This window comes from Atractosteus spatula, assembly GCF_055471065.1.
Source record: "Atractosteus spatula isolate fAtrSpa1 chromosome 17 unlocalized genomic scaffold, fAtrSpa1.hap1 SUPER_17_unloc_5, whole genome shotgun sequence".
Classification (NCBI taxonomy): Eukaryota; Metazoa; Chordata; class Actinopteri; order Semionotiformes; family Lepisosteidae; genus Atractosteus; species Atractosteus spatula.
This window is the reverse complement of record NW_028296637.1, coordinates 38,406-55,588: the sequence shown is the minus strand read 5'-3', so window position 1 is coordinate 55,588 and position 17,183 is coordinate 38,406. Positions and strand designations below refer to the sequence as shown.

General features: G+C 47.4%; 2 protein-coding genes and 1 long non-coding RNA gene across 12 annotated transcripts; 2 read left to right on the top strand and 1 right to left on the bottom strand.

Annotated features, from left to right (window-relative positions):
- Nucleotides 1–367: 367 nt before the first annotated feature.
- On the bottom strand, nucleotides 368–1,617 carry LOC148810798 (apelin receptor A-like). The gene is made up of 2 exons (XM_088908890.1): nucleotides 1,584–1,617; nucleotides 368–918 (listed from the first exon to the last, which is right to left on the bottom strand). The coding sequence occupies exons 1-2, from the start codon at nucleotides 1,615–1,617 to the stop codon at nucleotides 368–370; spliced, it is 585 nt and encodes a 194-aa protein (XP_088765016.1).
- Nucleotides 1,618–2,122: 505 nt separating this feature from the next.
- Nucleotides 2,123–3,565, top strand: LOC148810797 (uncharacterized). The gene is made up of 3 exons (XR_016086592.1): nucleotides 2,123–2,178; nucleotides 2,418–2,452; nucleotides 3,542–3,565. It is a non-coding gene; the product is annotated as an uncharacterized LOC148810797 (long non-coding RNA).
- Nucleotides 3,566–5,033: 1,468 nt separating this feature from the next.
- On the top strand, nucleotides 5,034–16,870 carry LOC148810796 (ATPase MORC2A-like). Of its 10 annotated transcripts, XM_088908897.1 has the most exons (7): nucleotides 5,034–5,280; nucleotides 5,408–5,474; nucleotides 9,028–9,132; nucleotides 11,315–11,375; nucleotides 12,239–13,442; nucleotides 14,539–14,632; nucleotides 14,955–16,870. In XM_088908897.1, exons 5-7 carry the CDS (start codon nucleotides 13,297–13,299, stop codon nucleotides 15,288–15,290), a joined length of 576 nt encoding a protein of 191 aa, XP_088765023.1. In that variant the 5' UTR covers nucleotides 5,034–5,280; nucleotides 5,408–5,474; nucleotides 9,028–9,132; nucleotides 11,315–11,375; nucleotides 12,239–13,296; the 3' UTR covers nucleotides 15,291–16,870. The 10 variants fall into 10 exon arrangements, with proteins under 10 accessions (XP_088765023.1, XP_088765024.1, XP_088765018.1 ...); XM_088908898.1 differs by lacking the exon at nucleotides 5,408–5,474; XM_088908892.1 differs by having other exon boundaries at nucleotides 5,034–6,016.
- The last annotated feature ends 313 nt before the right edge of the window (nucleotides 16,871–17,183 follow it).

Sequence of the window (17,183 nt, the reverse complement as noted above, 5' to 3'; positions counted from 1 at the left end):
TTACAGCATGTACTCTTTTTAAAAAAAAGGCAAGCCAGAAAAAAATAAGTCTTTGAAACACATTTACCTCTTTCAAAAATGTGTACAACGCAAGCGGCTGGAGGCACAGCCAGCTGGCCCCAGCGTTGTTTGTTGGGGGAACCCCTCATAGCCCAGGTATAAGCGCGTGGGCTTACCCCAATAACAGAACAAGTCCACACATTGGGTTTTCCAAGTGTTACAGCCCAGCGAACAGACCGGGTTTTCAGTTTTTCAAAGTCCCTTTCTCCCACAATGGGGGGAAGGTGATCTCAGTCCGGGAACCGCGTGCTTTTTTCTGCGCGCCGGCTCCGTGCACACAGTCTGTCGCCCCCAGGAGCGGGGCTCCCTACACCTTGGTGGCCAGCGACTGCACCTCGGACTTCTGGGTCTGCGTGCTGAGGGTGGACGACAGCGAGCTCATCTGGCCGTGCATGGCCTTCTTCAGGTTGAGCAGGCACAGGCACTGCGAGCGGAAGCGCAGGTCGAAGAAGGCGTAGAGGAAGGGGTTGAGGCAGCTGTTGACGTAGGCCAGGCAGGTGGTGTACGGGTGGGCGTGCAGCAGGACGCTCAGCAGGGCGCAGGTCTGGGGAAGCACCTTCAGGTAGATGAAGGCATCCAGGCTCTTCAGCACGTGGAAGGGGGTCCAGCAGAGGGCAAAGACCGCCACCAGGGTGGTGATGATCTTGAGCAGCCGCTGCTTCTTCTGGTCCTCCTTGCGGAGGTTGTTGAAGTGGCGGGTGACGGTGCTGCCGATGAAGCAGTAGAACGGTGACCTCTGAGTTTTTGGACAATGTGAGTCATTCAGCACATTCAGTGATGTCTGTGGTTGGCGCTTTGAGGTCTTGCTCTCCTTAATTCCTTCTAAGAGCAGCGGGTGGCTGAATTCCTGTCCTAAAGCTGTCGGGGGTTGGTGCATACACTCACACGTTTTATGCGTTTTTGGCAAAACCTGAAATTTGCTGTGGATCCAGTCAGGCTGAATGGCTTCCTGTTTGGCTGACTTGGGACTGGAACACACTGCACTTCTCGACTCTAGTGTCTCGAGTTTGATTCTGTCTTGACGTGCTCTCCGTGTAGCATTTACAGTTTTTTTCTCTTGGCCATGTGGAAGCTCCAGGTGATAGATAGATACTTTATTGATCCCGTGAGGGAAATTGCAGTGGAACAGCAGCTTCATGCAGTCAACACAGCATAGTGTAACGAATGATACAATAATAATACAATACATACAATACAGTCAGTACAGTCAGTGAGTGAGGTGCTCCAGTTACCTTCCGTAGTGGAATGTAGGAATGTTGTCTGAGGCTACCGGGTAACTCTAAATGGTCCGTCCTCTGCCTGAGTGAATGTGTATCCCATCCATTATCTACACATTATCTATACCACTACAGGACCACACTGCATCGTGGTCCTGTATTGGTATAAACGGTCCCGAAAATGACCATGTGGTTGTCTGGACTATCAAGATGTCTCCTGCACAGCCCCCAGTGTCAGTGCAGTTACAGTGGGCCTTGGCTGCCCCCTGTTCGGCTAATGCAGTTTGCTGTTCCACCAAGACTTGCCGTTCTTGCCGCCAAGTCTTGGTGGAACATTCATTCTTGCCGTCTGCCATAAGACTGTACAACGCATCCACCTTGCGTCTTGGCAGAGGCAACATCGACAGTGACCTGTTTCTGGACTAAACGCATCTACACATCTACTGCTACATCTGTTCTCTTTCTTTTTCTTTTTCTTTTTCCCGTTTACAACCACTTTTTGTGCAATATATGCCAGGGACCTGTGCAATACATTTATATTTATATCTATAGTTACATCTATATTTATATTCATATGTGTGATACGATTTTCTGTGTACTGTTCTGTTCTAGTTTGTTCTTGTGCGTCCGGACTGTGAGTAACTCTTGTACTGTATTGTATGTATTGTACTATTATTATATATTTCGTTACACTGTGGCTGTGTTGTGTGTGTTAAGCTGCTGTTGCACTGCAATTTCCCTCACGGGATCAATAAAGTATCTATCTATCTAAGACAAGTTATTATTTTAAAAAACTCAGTATCGTTGTCGCATAATTTGAGTCAGTCATTTCTTTTCACTCTTTCAGGACCACTCACGAGTTCCTGTTTGGAGCCCTAGCTGAGCTTGTGAACAACGCAAGGTACAAATCCTCTTTCTAGCCTGCTTTCTTCCTTTCATCCTGGCTCGCTGTTTGTGTAGATGTTCAGCTTAGCGCAAGGTTCTCAAAGGGAAGGTTGGTATGTTAAGCTTAGTTAAGTTTAGTTCCGTTCATAAATCAGTTGAGGTAGTGCAGAAACTGTCATTTGTAACCACAGAATATCTATCTGCTGCCTCTTCCACTTCCCACAGAGCATATCTAATGTTGTTTTGTCTTTGCAGGGATGCGGATGCTAAAAGAATAGACATCTACACAGGTAGTTTTCACATACTGCGCTCAACCATCTGTTTCTGGTACTGTGTCTTCAAACAGTATGGTCTGTTTGTCTGACAGCTGAGTATGGCGGTTACTCTGACTTGTGATCTGAACCGAGAGGAAGGTGTTTTGGTGTTTTTATGTTTCCTCAGGCGCTGGCTGTGCTGTAGTTATTATGAGGACCGCCGCTGCTTGCAGAAAGAGCAGAGTAATGTGATGTGTTCATGAAAGAGCTCTCAGCAAAGGGAACAGCTGCAGAAGTACAGGAGCCCTGAGAGCGAAAACCGTATTTGCAGATTTTTTGTCGAAAATATTTCGAAAAAAAGTTTCTTCTATGCCTCTTTTAAGTTTGTGGCCACTTATCTTAGCAAGCAGTAGGAAGGGTTCTGACTAATAAATGGAAAGTATGTTGTCAGGACATAAGCCTCCATCTGTTTGTAATGTGGAATCGCCTGTTGCTGTCACCATCTTCTTCATGCCTCATTTCATCAGGTTAATTTAGAAATATAAAGCTCAGCGGCTCACAGTCTTGAACCTTAGCAATTTGGTAGGTTTATGTTTTTGCTGTGCATACCTTAGCAAATTAAAACTCTCACTCTCACTCTCAATGGATTTTAAATCCAATTTTGCTCTTGCCAATCGTTTTATTGTTCTGGCCAGATTGTGGGGTGCTTCTATGTTTTATTTTAAACTGACTTTGAAGTCACCTGTTGACTTTTGTTCTGTATATATTGCTCCAGTTAATCACGTTTGGAGAGATTCATCCCCGTTTCCAAATGAGGCAGAGGGTTCATAGCTCTAATTTTATGAAAATATTTAATTTGCAAGTCTTAATGCATCTATCTTACGAGTTTTCGAAAGTGGGTAACGTATTTTAAATTGCTAGGTGCTCACCTTCTGAGTAGCTGAACTGGCTAAAACAAGCAAGTTCACATAAAAGGCCAGAATCGTAGGTCATTTTCGGTACGTGTATGTCAAAAGTGGGTAAGCCTCATCCGTAAGCTCCTCATGCTGTCAGGAGTAAGTGTCTGTCTCTGTAGAGCAGGGCGGTGTTATCTCTCTGGCCCACTTTCTGTCCTCTCCTCTCCAGAGAAGAAGCCGGAGCTGCGTGGTGGGTTCATGCTGTGTTTCCTTGACGATGGGACTGGAATGGACCCCAGTGAGTACAAGCCTTGCTGTGGATTTAATCCTCTGTTTGTGTGTAAAACAGTTACCTGTCAGCATTCATAATGGATGTTAATTGTATGAAAATCTGCACATATACAAATATGTTCAAGTAAGTAGCTGCGTCAGCAAATAAACCTTTACTTGTTCCATATTCAAATATGTCATGGATATCCCAGTGACGCAGTTTTTAGTATTGATGCCTCATAGCACGTGGGTTTCCTCTGGGTGCTCCATTTTCCTCCCACAGTCCAAAGACATGCTGGTGGATTCATTGGATTCTGGGAGAATTGTCGCTTGGCATGAGTGTGTGTGAGTGTCCTGTGATGGACTGGCGACCTGTCCAGGGTGTGCCTTGTCTTGCACCCGCTGCTTGCTGGGATAGACTCCGGCTCCTCTCTGACCCTGTACTGGATAGATCGGTTAGAAAAGGGGGGGATAGGTGGAAACATGCCACATGCTCATTTCTCTTGTGAGGTTTGCCGCATTCGTTTTCGGTTGCAATGTTGTGTTTTGTCAGTTCATTGAAAGACTGAGTTGTCTTTATACATGTGACCCAGCGGTGAGTTACCGTTAAAAGAACCCGAAATTACTAGGGAGTTGTAACGGTATATACGGTGTTGTTGCCCTATTTACACCCTAAATACCCGCTATATAAATGCAATTATTGCTACTATCCATGCAGTCCTTCTCTCTGTTTGTAAATGTACCCAATTTCCCCAGCCTTTGTGATGCACAGGGTTTATTTTAGTTCAAAGGAATCCTGGGTCGTGGTTGTTTGCCTGTTGGCCACAGGGGGGCGCGTGTCTGCGGAGCAAGGGGGTGTGAGCAGAGTCGGGGAAGAGCGCAGTACACTCCCTCCACCACCACGCTGCCCTCCGCTGTCTGCGCCCTGAGCTCCGTCACTCTCCCACTCTTCTGCTTCACCGCAGGCGCCGAGCCGGTCACCTTCGTCTTCTTGGGCTGCGGCTCCTCCTCCTCCTCCTCCTCGCTGTTCTCTGCCTGGGGGGGGGGGCTCTCTTGCGCTGGCTCCCTGCGGGCGTTGCCTGCTTTGCTGTGCTCTGTGCGGCGGAGGGAGAAGAGGGGAGAAGGGCTCATTCAAGGCTCATACCTCTTTGCTCGGGAGCCGACAGCAGCTGGCCGTCAGCGGGAACGCTCCCCCTCTGCATGAGCAGGCTCGTACTCAGCTTGTACGCCGCAGTGTGTCAGAGCCGTCACAATCACCTACAACACATACTTCTTACACACCCAAGGAGCACTCAGTAAATCTGATGTGCTTTTGCGGTTTCGATTATCCAGAGCTGTTTTTGACATATTCGGTATTTTGTATGTGACCCAGGGTGAATAGCGGCCTGTTATGCCAAATCCACTAGATGGCGCTACCTCTTAGCTGGCGGCTCCTGTCAGGTGAGTTCAGCGTTCTGCGCATGGGCAGTAGGGACTCAGAAGCAGTGAGTTACCGTTAAAAGACCCCGAAATTACTAGGGAGTTGTAACGGTAAATACGGTGTTGTTGCCCTATTTACCCCCTAAATGAGTATAAAGGGGCACTTCATAGGATTGAGACAAGAGTAGCGAGATGGATATTAGATTTTAACGGAGTACACTGAGGCGGTAGCCAGTTTTTAGACAACTACTCGGGCTGGGGATATCTGTTTATTGATTTGTAAGTAATGGGTTTCACATGCTCCTTGTATTTTCTGTTCCTTCGTTCTTTACAGAGATTTATGTTTAGCACCGTTTGTTAAGTGTACGCAATTGTAAGTATGATACTAATTATGGTCGTAATGTAGTTCTCAGGGAGGGCTGAGAGGTGACCCGCGCAGCCTGGGAGCGGCTTATTTCTGCCCGCGCTGCGTGGTGAGTTGTTTGAACTTCAACTGTGATGTAATTTATTTATTTTTTTGTTGTTCAGTGTAGATGCGTTTCTGTAATGGTCAGATGGAATGTAAAAAACTGTAAAACTAAACATGTTTTCTTTGTTTTCCCCTCTGCGTGAAAGAACCACTGCCGTATTGTGTGTATATAAAAATATTGTTATATGTCATTTCTTTTGTTATTTTATTTTTGTTTTTTAAACTAAGAACAGATCAGACCACATACTCACCTAGAAATAAAGAACCCCAAAATTATATTGGTGTCCTGTGCTGATTATTCTTTGCCAGGCTACACAATTTTGGTACCAGGAGTGGGGTTTCTGATAGTCTGGGGGTTCTGACTCTCACAGTAAAGCGGTGGTGCATAAAATACGGTAGTGGTGAAGACAGCTGTCCAAGGAGGCTGATAACGGACGGAGAAGGCCAGGTCCAGAGGTCCAGTGGCCAGTGTGCTGGGAACCAGACGACACCAACGGCCAGTGGAGGACGTCTTCTTGTCTCTTCAGACTCATCTGCTGAACTGTGGTATTCCAAGATTGATGTTTGCACAGAGACTGTGTTTGTGAACAGTTCCCAAAATGTCAGGTGATGACAGGGATGATGGTGCAGCAGTTGATGGTCGTGTAGTTACGGAGAATGGTAATGGTGACAACCTCCATGACTTGAGGTCTCAAGTAGAAGACCTAGTTAGAAAATATGACCAAGCCATGGCCACTATTGCTGCACTGGGTCCTGAACCAAAACGTTCATATGTGTATGTACCTAGAGAACGTAATGTACAGCCTTTTAGTGGTGATATAACTAAAGATGGTTGCTCCGTTGACGAGTTTATCGAAGAAGTTGAACGAGTAATCAGAGCCAGGGAACAGACTCCTGCTGAGCAGTATGACCTTGTGTTATCATTGTTGAAGGGTCCGGCCCTAGAAGAAGTACGTTTACGTATGGGTGGTGAATCTAGACAGGTCAGTGATATATTCAGTTACCTCAGACATGCTTTCAGGGAGAAGCGCAGTGTTTCCCAACTGTTGCAAGCCTTTTATGGCTGTAAGCAAAGGGAGGGGGAAGATCTTTGCAATTACTCTCATTCTCTCTCTCGCATGCTCGGCGCTGTGTTAAAGGTATCGCCTGATGTAGTGTCGGATGAGAAGCGAGCTATCCGAGATCAGTTCATAGAGGGGGTTAGGGATTTATCTCTATCGCCCAGGACGCTGCAACACTGCTGCTGATGCCCTCTCTAGGCAGCCATTTGCAGGGGAGCCTGAACCTGACCCTGATGATGTCGAATATGATGATTGTGTGGCTATCTGTAATGTTGTCAGCAGAGGCACACCCCTGGAGCCAGATTTGGTGGCAGCCGGTATGAAATGCTGCAAAATAAGACAGATCCGTGTTTTGGAAGCGGGAGTGGATTGTGATAACTTGAACAAGTCACAGAGTAACACCCAAACTTTCCCAGGGTATACAAAGAAGGAGCTCCGTCGGTTTCAAGATGCTGATCCCTCTCTCAGTGCTTTCCGGATGTTCTGGAATAAGTAGAGAAAACCAGGGAATAAGGAGAGATCAAAGTTGCCTAAATCTACCTTGTCTTTGTTGAAACAGTGGCACCGGGTGCGAGAGCTTGATGGGCTATTGTACAGGGTGATCGAAGATCCTCATGTTGGTGAATGTTTCCAACTCCTCCTGCCTGATTGTATGAAAGATCAAATATTGGAAAGTGTACATGACCAGATGGGTCATCAAGGAATTGAACGCACTCAGAATCTGTTGAGACAGAGATGCTTTTGGGTGGGCATGTATAATGATGTGGAACAGTGGGTCAAGAAGTGTCAATGGTGTATCCTGACCAAAATGCCACAGCCAAAAATCCAGGCACCCATCAAACCATTTATAGCTACTAGGCCTTTAGAGGTTGTCGCTGTCGACTACACGGTCCTCGAGCCAGCCTCTGATGGGCGGGAGAACGTGTTGGTAGTTACTGACGTGTTTACCAAGTTTACACAGGCTTTCCCGACTCGTGATCAGAAGGCAGACACTACAGCAAAAGTCCTCCTGAAAGAATGGTTTATGAAATTTGTATGCCCTGAAAGGTTGCATCGTGACCAGGGAAAAACCTTTGAGAGTCAGGTAGTTGCAGAGCTGTGTAAACTTTACGGAGTGAAGAAAACACGCACCAGTCCTTTCCATCCTCAAGGAAACCCACACTGTGAACGGTTCAACAGGACCCTACATGACCTTTTACGCACGTTGCCTCCTGAGAAGAAGCGCCGTTGGCCAGAACATCTGCCGGAGTTAGTCTATGCCTACAATGTGACACCTCACGCTAGTACGGGATATTCGCCTTACTTCCTTCTGTACGGAGTGCATCCTCACTTACCTGTTGATGCGTTACTGGGCCAGGAGGAGGTGCTGGATAAAAGACATGATTGGCTGGTGGTCCACCAGGAACGGTTGAACGAAGCACATGCCCGAGCTAAAGAGTACGCAGAACAAAAAGCTGCGGAAAGAGTTGCACTGCAAGAAGACAAAGTGTTCTTTCCCCCAGTCAGTGTAGGTCAGCTGGTTTATCTGAGACACAGACCGTTGGGCAGAAATAAGATACAGGATGCTTGGGGACCTACTGTGTATAGGGTGGTAGAGGTGCAGGGTACGACACACGCAGTGGAACCATTGGAAGGTGGTCCTATAAAGCGGGTACACAGGGTTAATTTAAGGCCATGTGTGGGCCCTGTCCCAGCCCCCAGGTGTGTTAGAAACCAGTCCCCCACAGGAACGTCTGTTAGTACCCTTTCAGAGTCTCCGCCAGAGTTTGTAGTGTTGGAGGAGGTTTCGCTTCCAAGATTAACTCGGGAGGTGTTCCCTGAGTCATTAGATGTTGCTAGTGATGAGGATCTCTGTGGTAGTGAATCAGAAGTGTTCTCTGAGCCTCTTAGGTTTGAACCTGCTCCTGAATCTACAGGTGCTGTGCAGGTTAGGACTGAGGCTGACACCGAGCCTTCTAGGGCTGAGCCTACTACCAGCTTCTCTCCTTGTGACCGTGTAGTAAATGTACCTACTCCTGTTCCACGCAGAAGTCGTAGGGCCAATGCTGGGGTGCACACTAATCCTTTTCATGAACCCAAGTCTGTCTGTAATGCGATCTCCTTAACTCCAGAAGTCTTTTCCCAGATGATGGCAAACTTAAGTGCTGTCCTTTTTAGGGAGGCAGTCAAGGGGGTGAAGGGTTGATAGGCACCGGGACGTTGACTATGCAGCAGGGAAGCCTGGCAAAGAATAATCAGCACAGGACACCAATATAATTTTGGGGTTCTTTATTTCTAGGTGAGTATGTGGTCTGATCTGTGCTCCTTGGGTGTGTAAGAAGTATGTGTTGTAGGTGATTGTGACGGCTCTGACACACTGCGGCGTACAAGCTGAGTACGAGCCTGCTCATGCAGAGGGGGAGCGTTCCCGCTGACGGCCAGCTGCTGTCGGCTCCCGAGCAAAGAGGTATGAGCCTTGAATGAGCCCTTCTCCCCTCTTCTCCCTCCGCCGCACAGAGCACAGCAAAGCAGGCAACGCCCGCAGGGAGCCAGCGCAAGAGAGGCCCCCCCCAGGCAGAGAACAGCGAGGAGGAGGAGGAGCCGCAGCCCAAGAAGACGAAGGTGACCGGCTCGGCGCCTGCGGTGAATCAGAAGAGTGGGAGAGTGACGGAGCTCAGGGCGCAGACAGCGGAGGGCAGCGTGGTGGTGGAGGGAGTGTACTGCGCTCTTCCCCGACTCTGCTCACACCCCCTTGCTCCGCAGACACGCGCCCCCCTGTGGCCAACAGGCAAACAACCACGACCCAGGATTCCTTTGAACTAAAATAAACCCTGTGCATCACAAAGGCTGGGGAAATTGGGTACATTTACAAACAGAGAGAAGGACTGCATGGATAGTAGCAATAATTGCATTTATATAGCGATTTACATGTTTCCAGGAAACCCACTTTATCACCCACTGAAGTGCTGCACCTTCTTGGGTGATGCCTCTCGCCCTTTTTCAACACTATGCGGCAGATCAGGTAGAGATATGAGAACTCCCTTCTGTGGCATTAAGGGGGTGTTTTAAGACTAAAGACTAAATTAAGAACACAAGATGACAGACTTTGGGCAAAGGAGCCCAGTCGTTGTTTGGTTTTAACTGGACTTTTGCTTAGTTTTCACCTGTGTCTTTTGAGGTGTGTTTCACTGTTCATTCTGATGGATTTATGGAAATGGTTGAAAGCCAGAGTGAAATTTAGCTAGGACATCACGGGTAGCATCCCTGCTTTTAAGCACAGTGCCTCTGCATCTTTAATGACCAGCTCGTCGGGATGTCTGCTTAATATCTCATCTGAACGATGGACTTTCCTGCAGCGCGGTGTGCTTAACCAATGGAAATGTTAAAGGCGTCGCAGTTGGACCTTGAATAATGATAATATTATATCAACGTGGGGAAGGTGAGGGCCTGAGGTTTCTGCACATCCCTAAGCTCCCCTGTCTGTTCTGGTGGCGGGTGTTGTACTGGACTGCCCCTTCTCCGGAGTCACGTGCGATGTGCTGTCCTTGAATCTGCAGAGCGCTGGGAAGCAGATGCCTGGCTCCAGACGGAGGACACTCCCTCCTGCTGAGAGCACGGAGGAGGAGGAGGAAGAAGAGAAAAGGCCAAGCTCTGGCAAAAACAGGCTGGCGGCTGCAATTGCGCCCCAGGTGTTCAGAGCAGCGGCCGAGCCAAGCGCTCGGAGAGCCCAGAGCAGTGTGGTGGTGGAGGTACGCTGATCCCCCGACGGGGCGCGGTTCCGAAAAGCCCTCTAGGCGGTAGCCTCCTTCCCCCAGCACAGACAGGCGGCGGTGTCTGGTCTCAGTCGCTGCAGCAGAGCCTGGCGTGTGGCTCGTCCTGCAGCCCTCTCTCTGGCAGGCAAGGCCCGCAATTCTGCAGTTCTGTGGGTCTCAAGCTGACGTCATGCGATACTGGAAACGTGGACGCGCTATCGCAGTTTTTTAGCCAAGATTGGCAATGATGTCGGTAGCTAAAACATTTCTGTTACAGCTTGGTGCACCTGACACTTTCCGTGTCTAGAGGTGATGACATTTTATAGCTTTGCTTCGCAAATTTTCCTTTGTGATGATGACTCCTTATGATGAACCACTGCCTTTTGCCAAAATGATGTACTATACAGCAGTAAAAAAAACATAAAGCCAGAAAGAAAAGATCTAGTTGGCTGTGGCAATTGTTTTGGGGAGCAAAACATCCCAAATACTACACATCCGGCACTACACATGCATCCGGCGCCCTGATAAATTATCTAGATATGATAAAGGTTCTTGGTATTCATACATCTGAGTATCCAGATTGTGGTGTATTTAGATAAAGAATTTGATGAATTCTTTGTGCTGGTGAGAGAACGCCAGCTTTCGCTTTCTCTAGCACGCGGTGTCCTATCCGAGCTCTGAGCTCTTGGTTATTTAATTGAACCTGAAGTTTAAACTAATTGAAGCTTTTGATGCATTTCTGTTCTTGAACGTCGGAAGATGGTAAGAACAAAAACAAAAGTAACTTGAAACCTGTACCCATTTGGAGTGCATTTAAAGGCATTTTTTAGCCCTCCTCTCCTCGTAGTCGACAGGATCTGATGAACCAAATTATTACCTTCACTTAGGGTTCAGTTAAGCAGCTGGAGAGCTCATCTGGAGTGGAAACCTGGAGGCTCTGGGGCTACGGTGGGGAAAGATTTGCTCTGGCGTTTGAGACATCAGCTAGTGGTTTCATTTCCAGAGCCAGACCCTGCTGTGCTTAATGCCAGGCTTGTCTCTTGTGTTGGCAGATCACGGACAGCAATGAAGAGGAAGAAGAAGCAGGAGTGGATCTCAAGGCAGCAAAGAAAGGTGAGCAGCTCTAGAGAGCTGTAGGAATCCACAGGAGGAATGTTAAGACACTGCAGCCCAGCCAGTGGGAGAGCCTGGCCAGAGTGACTCAGACCAGTAAACCTTTGCTTTAACTGAACATTAGATAGTGTAACATGTTCTTGTACAGCATACTTTTAAATAGATTTAAAAGCCATGAATGGCAATGGAGCAGGTAAAGGGTGGGCAAATTGCTCATGGTGGGTCTTGTTTGTGTTTCAGATGCTTTAACAATTTTTTTTAATACTCGTACGTTTTAAAAAGTAAATTCTAAAATAATGCTAACCATGTAAAAAAATAATCTGTAAGATGCATACATAATAAAACAAGGTAAAAATAAATACTACATAGATTTAAAATTCAGGAATACCAATGGAGCCCTAATGACAATAATAAACTTTATTTTATATCACTCCCTTACAATTGGCTTGTCAAAGCGCTTTACAGAAAAACAATGAGAGGAAAAGCAGAATTACACAAGCTACAATGAGGGATTAGAATACAGCAAAGGGGCACACAGAGCCTAGTTAAATAAAAGCCCTTCTACATCAGTTGCTTACACGGGTGTTAGTTGCGTGTTGTATATGTATTTTTTGTCATAGCATATTTTGAGAAAAAAATGAAAAAAAAACATTCATGATTAAGCAGACATTTGGCAATAACAGACACCTCTTCTCATTTATTAGCCCACTGAGCTGAGGGTGTACTGTAATATAAGAATTCTGCCTCCACTGCGGCATCCTCGTTTGGACCGTGCGTGATTGTGCTCGCAGAGGTGAAGGGCGCGAGTCATTGCAGGGTCGCTCTTTCAGGCCGCCTACAGTGTCCCCTTTGTCTGCTGATAGAGGCTTACTAGTGGAAGTGAAGGTGAACAAGGAGTGGTTCACCGGCCGCGTCTCGTCTGTGCAAGCTGGCAAGCAGGGCGTTCTCTGGAAAGTGAAGTTTGACTACGTGCCCACTGCCATCACCCCTCGTAGCAGGTGGTAAGTATCCTTTTCCCTTCGGGAAGGCTTTCCCGAGTTCCTTACAATATGGTTGGAGTAAACCAGCAGGTAGACGGATAACGGTGTCGGATTGCCATCTCCGATTTCAGGGATTTCTTCAAGGTTTTTCTGCAGAGCACTGGTTCACAGTAGGGGAAATGGTAAAAAATGACCTGTTCCGAGGTTAACCCTGAAATATTTGAACCCTGCTGCGGAACGTTTTGGAGGCCACGCACACAAAGCAATGCATTGTCACTTCACACAAATAGAAGCAGCAGGCAATGGTGTGGAGTTTATTCTCATGGCACACTTTCTTTGACCTTTTTGCACATTTGGGCAAGAGCTTCTTTGAATAATTGAATTCTTTCCATTTCTATAAAATAGTCATGCTGGTTACATTAATCAAGGTCTTTTTGACAAGGGTAATGTAAGCAACACAGTGCTTTCTGTAATATGTCCATAACAATTACTAATCCAGTTGGAAAGGTTTTAGAATAACCTGATATTCTAGTTTTCTGTGGTGTACAGATGAGCTGTACGTGAAAAGTGATTTAAACATGCTGCCATGTTGAGGCTAGATATGCAACCACGATCCTGAGGATAGGCAACGCTGATCTAGCTGATCCTGCTCGCCAGGCGTTGATCGGCAACCCTGAGCCTGCTCACTAGGAATTGTCTAAGGCAAGGTGCAATTGGTGGACAGACAATTTTCAATAAAACGGAACGTGTCTTGGCGGCAGCAACAGCACAACTGTCTTGAATGTACTTGAGCTGCCTGCCTTCCAAAGCGGGGTATGAAATAGCCAAAGAAAAGAAGTGGTTACCAGTCCTCCAGAGCCCAGGGATGTTGTCCGTGATGCTGCTGCCCTTCTCACGGTCTTGCTGGCAGGGTGCTGAAGGGCAGTGATGATGTGCGGCTGATGCGTCCTCCAACGCCCGAGTCCCAGAGTCCCAACACCTTGGAGGACATGGAGAAGGAGGAAGGAGCCCCCACCCGAATGGAGCCCGACACCACCCAGCCCACGGCCAGCCGGGAAGTCATCGAGAGCCTGGTTGTGAGGATGAGGTAGGCCAGGGGCTGAGTAACAGGCTGCGGAGAGGGTATCCGACCGATCCTGGGGCTTCCGGACCTCTGTGGCATCCTCCCCTTTTCTAACCACTTTATCATCAGGGTCACAGGGCAGCTGGGGCCTATTTTGGCAGGCAGCAGGCAAAAGGTAGGGTACAGTCTGGACCCAGTCCATCGCAGGACACACACAGACACACACTCACACCAGGGCCAGTTGACCTACCAGTATGTCTCTGGACTGCGGGAGGAAAACCATGCAAACACTGGGAGAACATACAAACTCCACGCAGACAGCACTGTAGGAATTAAACCGGGGCAGCAATGCTAATGATAACCACGGAACAAGTAAAGGTTTATTCCATTCTTTACTTGATCCATTGCAGCCTAAGCATGCTGTTGTAGCACCCTACTTGAAAGAATGATAACCATGCTGCCCCTTCAGCGGTTTTTTATTACTTTTATCCCCATCCGATTTGGAAGTGCCAGTAGTAATTTCTGCACTGTGCAGGACCCATGAGGAAGGACACGCTTGTTCCTCTGACGCGCTCGTCCCTCGAGCGGGCCACCTTGTGGCACGAGGCACAGGGCCTTAAGGGAGAGGGCTAGTGCACATTGCCTCCCTGACTAACATCACCGCCGGCTTGCAGCTTCCCATCGCTGGAGGCGCTGATCCGCGGAGAGATTCTTCTCCGCCTCACCACGACGCCTGAATCGTCTGCACTCGGAGCATCTCTCTGTACCGGTTCAGCTGTGCAGGAGTGTCTGGCTCCCGTATATATAGAGATGTACAGGGCGATTGCAAAGTTAGTTCGCCTCTTCAAACACAGTTACCCTGCAGACTGTTCTGTGAAGCCTTGGTATTTCATACACCTACAAATGAGACCACTGGGGACTCGTGTTCTCAGGTAATCCACATTTTTTCAATGGACAAGTGAAAAGTGCTCTGATTATTCCAAGTTCGGAGAACCAAGTGTTTATGTACTTTTCCTTCAGTCTTCTCCATAGCATATTAATATCTTTCCTGTACTTTAAAGATTCTTATGGTTGCAGACACAATTCTGTAACATATTTCCCTTTGCCTTAATCCTTCCAGGATGTTGCTACGGTACTTTTTCCCTCCGGATTTCCAGATCCCTAAGGATGATGTCAACACCATGACTGCAGAGGAGCTGGTGGCTTTCCCAATGGTAGGGAGCACTCTGGGATTGAGCAGAGAGCCTGCTGACACGAGGCTGCCGTTAGATAACCATTCATCAACAGGGCATGGGGGGACGTCCAGGGTTCACCAGGGAACACTGGAAGACAGCATTGTTGGTTATATAATTGACTAGCGGTTATTACACCTTCTTACATATTCTAAATATGAAAACTCTAGAAAGTTGAATTTAACACATAAATATTTGTGTTTGTGAGGAAATTGTAAGCATAAGTTAGATATTATATCTTAATACGCGACGGTCTCGGGTGGGGCAGCTGGGCTGACGCCTGCGCCGTGCCCTGCCTCCACAGAAGGAGTATTTCCAGCAGTACGAGCTGGGGCTGCAGACGCTGTGCAATTCCTACCAGAGCCACGCAGACGCGCGGGCCCGGGCCGTGGTGGAGAAGAGCAACAGCGCCGAAGCCAGGCTCCGCGAGACGGAGGAGAAGCTGCAGAAACTGCGCAGCAACATCGTGGCTCTGCTGCAGAAAGTGCAGGAGGTGAGAGCAGCGCTGCAGCCAGGGCTGGGCTCCCACGCGCTGTTCACTCGCTGCCTGGACACGGGACAGCTCGTAAGAATTATCAGGCCACTGCTGGGAAAGTGGCACCCACTGTATCCAAGGTTTAGACCTATTCAGTTGGCGTGAAGCACCTTGGATATATCTTTCAGGCTGTCCAGCTGAATTACCTTGCTGGGGCAAATGCTACTGCTTTTAAAGTAAATAATAGTTTTATTTTCTTTGTTCATCGAATGTTGTTAGCAAGCACACGTTTCTGAAATCCCTAAAGGGTATTTTCTCCCTTTACGAGACGCACCAGACTGTACTCTTGACTGTCAGATCCGATACTTTTGTTTGGAAGTGACTCTTTTCACTTCACATTACGAATTCAAATGTAGATTTTCAGCAGTTCCGCTATAATTTTTGGCTGCATTGTGCCGAATAGCAGGCACCACAGCTTTGGCTTAATTTAATCCTCTACCTTGCGGGACATCGATATCAACACGGATGATGAGCTGGACGCCTACATTGAAGATCTGCTTACTAAGGGAGATTAAGAGACGCCTACTTCTTACGTCAGCCAAAGGGACTGATCACAGACAGCATAGCTGGCTTGGGCCCGTTCACCCTGTTCCACTTCCTGGAGTCGTCTGTTCTTTTCTTACATTGTTCTGCATTCCTAGAGACCAAGGCGTTTGTGGGCAGTGGCACTGGAGGGTCCAGGAGAAGGGGGCATCGCAGTGGTGGGTCAGTGGCTGGTTGCAGCAGCACTTTGGAAGCAAAGGAGCAGAAAGACTGCTTTTTTTTTTGCAGAAGCTCTCTCCTGCAGGGAACAGGGCTGGCACCACCCTCCCTGTGTGGGCAGTGCTCACCAACCCACCCCGAGCCTGAAAGCGAATCTGCTTTCGCTAATCTGTGGCTAAGCGGGGATGGAGGAATAACGCTAAATGGCATTAATTGTACCAAGGTAACAAAAACTACACTGCATTCAACTTTTAAGGACAGCCAATTGAAAGGGCAGAGGAGGCTGGAGGATGCTGTTTGGTTGTGGACCAAAGTAGCCTACGGAGATTGAGCTGAGCTGGGAGAACCGTCTTCTGCTTCCAAAGAAACTAAGATACCTTGCCTGGATGGCTGTGGTGTTCTCCTGGACCCAGGGAAAATGTGACTTTTACAGCTGAGCTCCAGTCTGTTAACATATTTCTGTTGGACGACTGTTTATGAAAAGCGCATCACCTTCCCCACGGTTTTTAAATTCCTAATTTTTAGTTATCACAGTTCAAAATTTCTACATTTTACCTAAAATAACGTAAGCTTTCTTTGGACTGTTTGTTGTTGTCTGTGACAACTTCACGTCAGGTCTTGCTCAGACTAAAGCTAAACCAGTAATGACCATTGTCAGAAAGTCACTATCGCACTCCCATTGTTGCATCTGCTGTTAAAAAAACAGATTTTCAAAGTAAGGTAAGACTGCTTTGTATATACCACAGGGTTTTTAAATAGCCATACAAAAACAGAGCAGGTAATAACTGCGAACTAATCATTCTGGATTTTTTCCAACTGTAGCTGATTTCAAGGATGTTAGCCATCATAGTCTACTGTGATGATGTGCATAAGATAACAGGGTTTCTTTGAGGCTGTCGTCTTGTGAAATACCATCTGTACTCTGATTTTTATTCTTGATGCAGTCACCTGTTCTCCAAATTAAATCCAAACTTTTAACTAAATGCAGGGTGCAATTTCCCGCTGGTTTTTTGACTGCTGTTTTCCGTTTGTCAGAAGCTTTTACTCCTCACTGCGGAAAGCAGCCTTCGATCTAGATGGGGAAATGTCTGTGAACAGGTGGATTGAAGTCTGGGTTTAATACAGGAAACTTCTACACAGTTTTGTGCTATAAATCCACTTGCAGATGAAAGGATCATTGTTAGTTTCCCAGCTTTAAATTATAGTTTTTCTAGCTACGTTTGAGCCCAGCAGGATCAGATTTTGCTCTTTTGGGGTCTGTTAAAGGCACAAGAAATAGTGCCACAATTGTTCCCT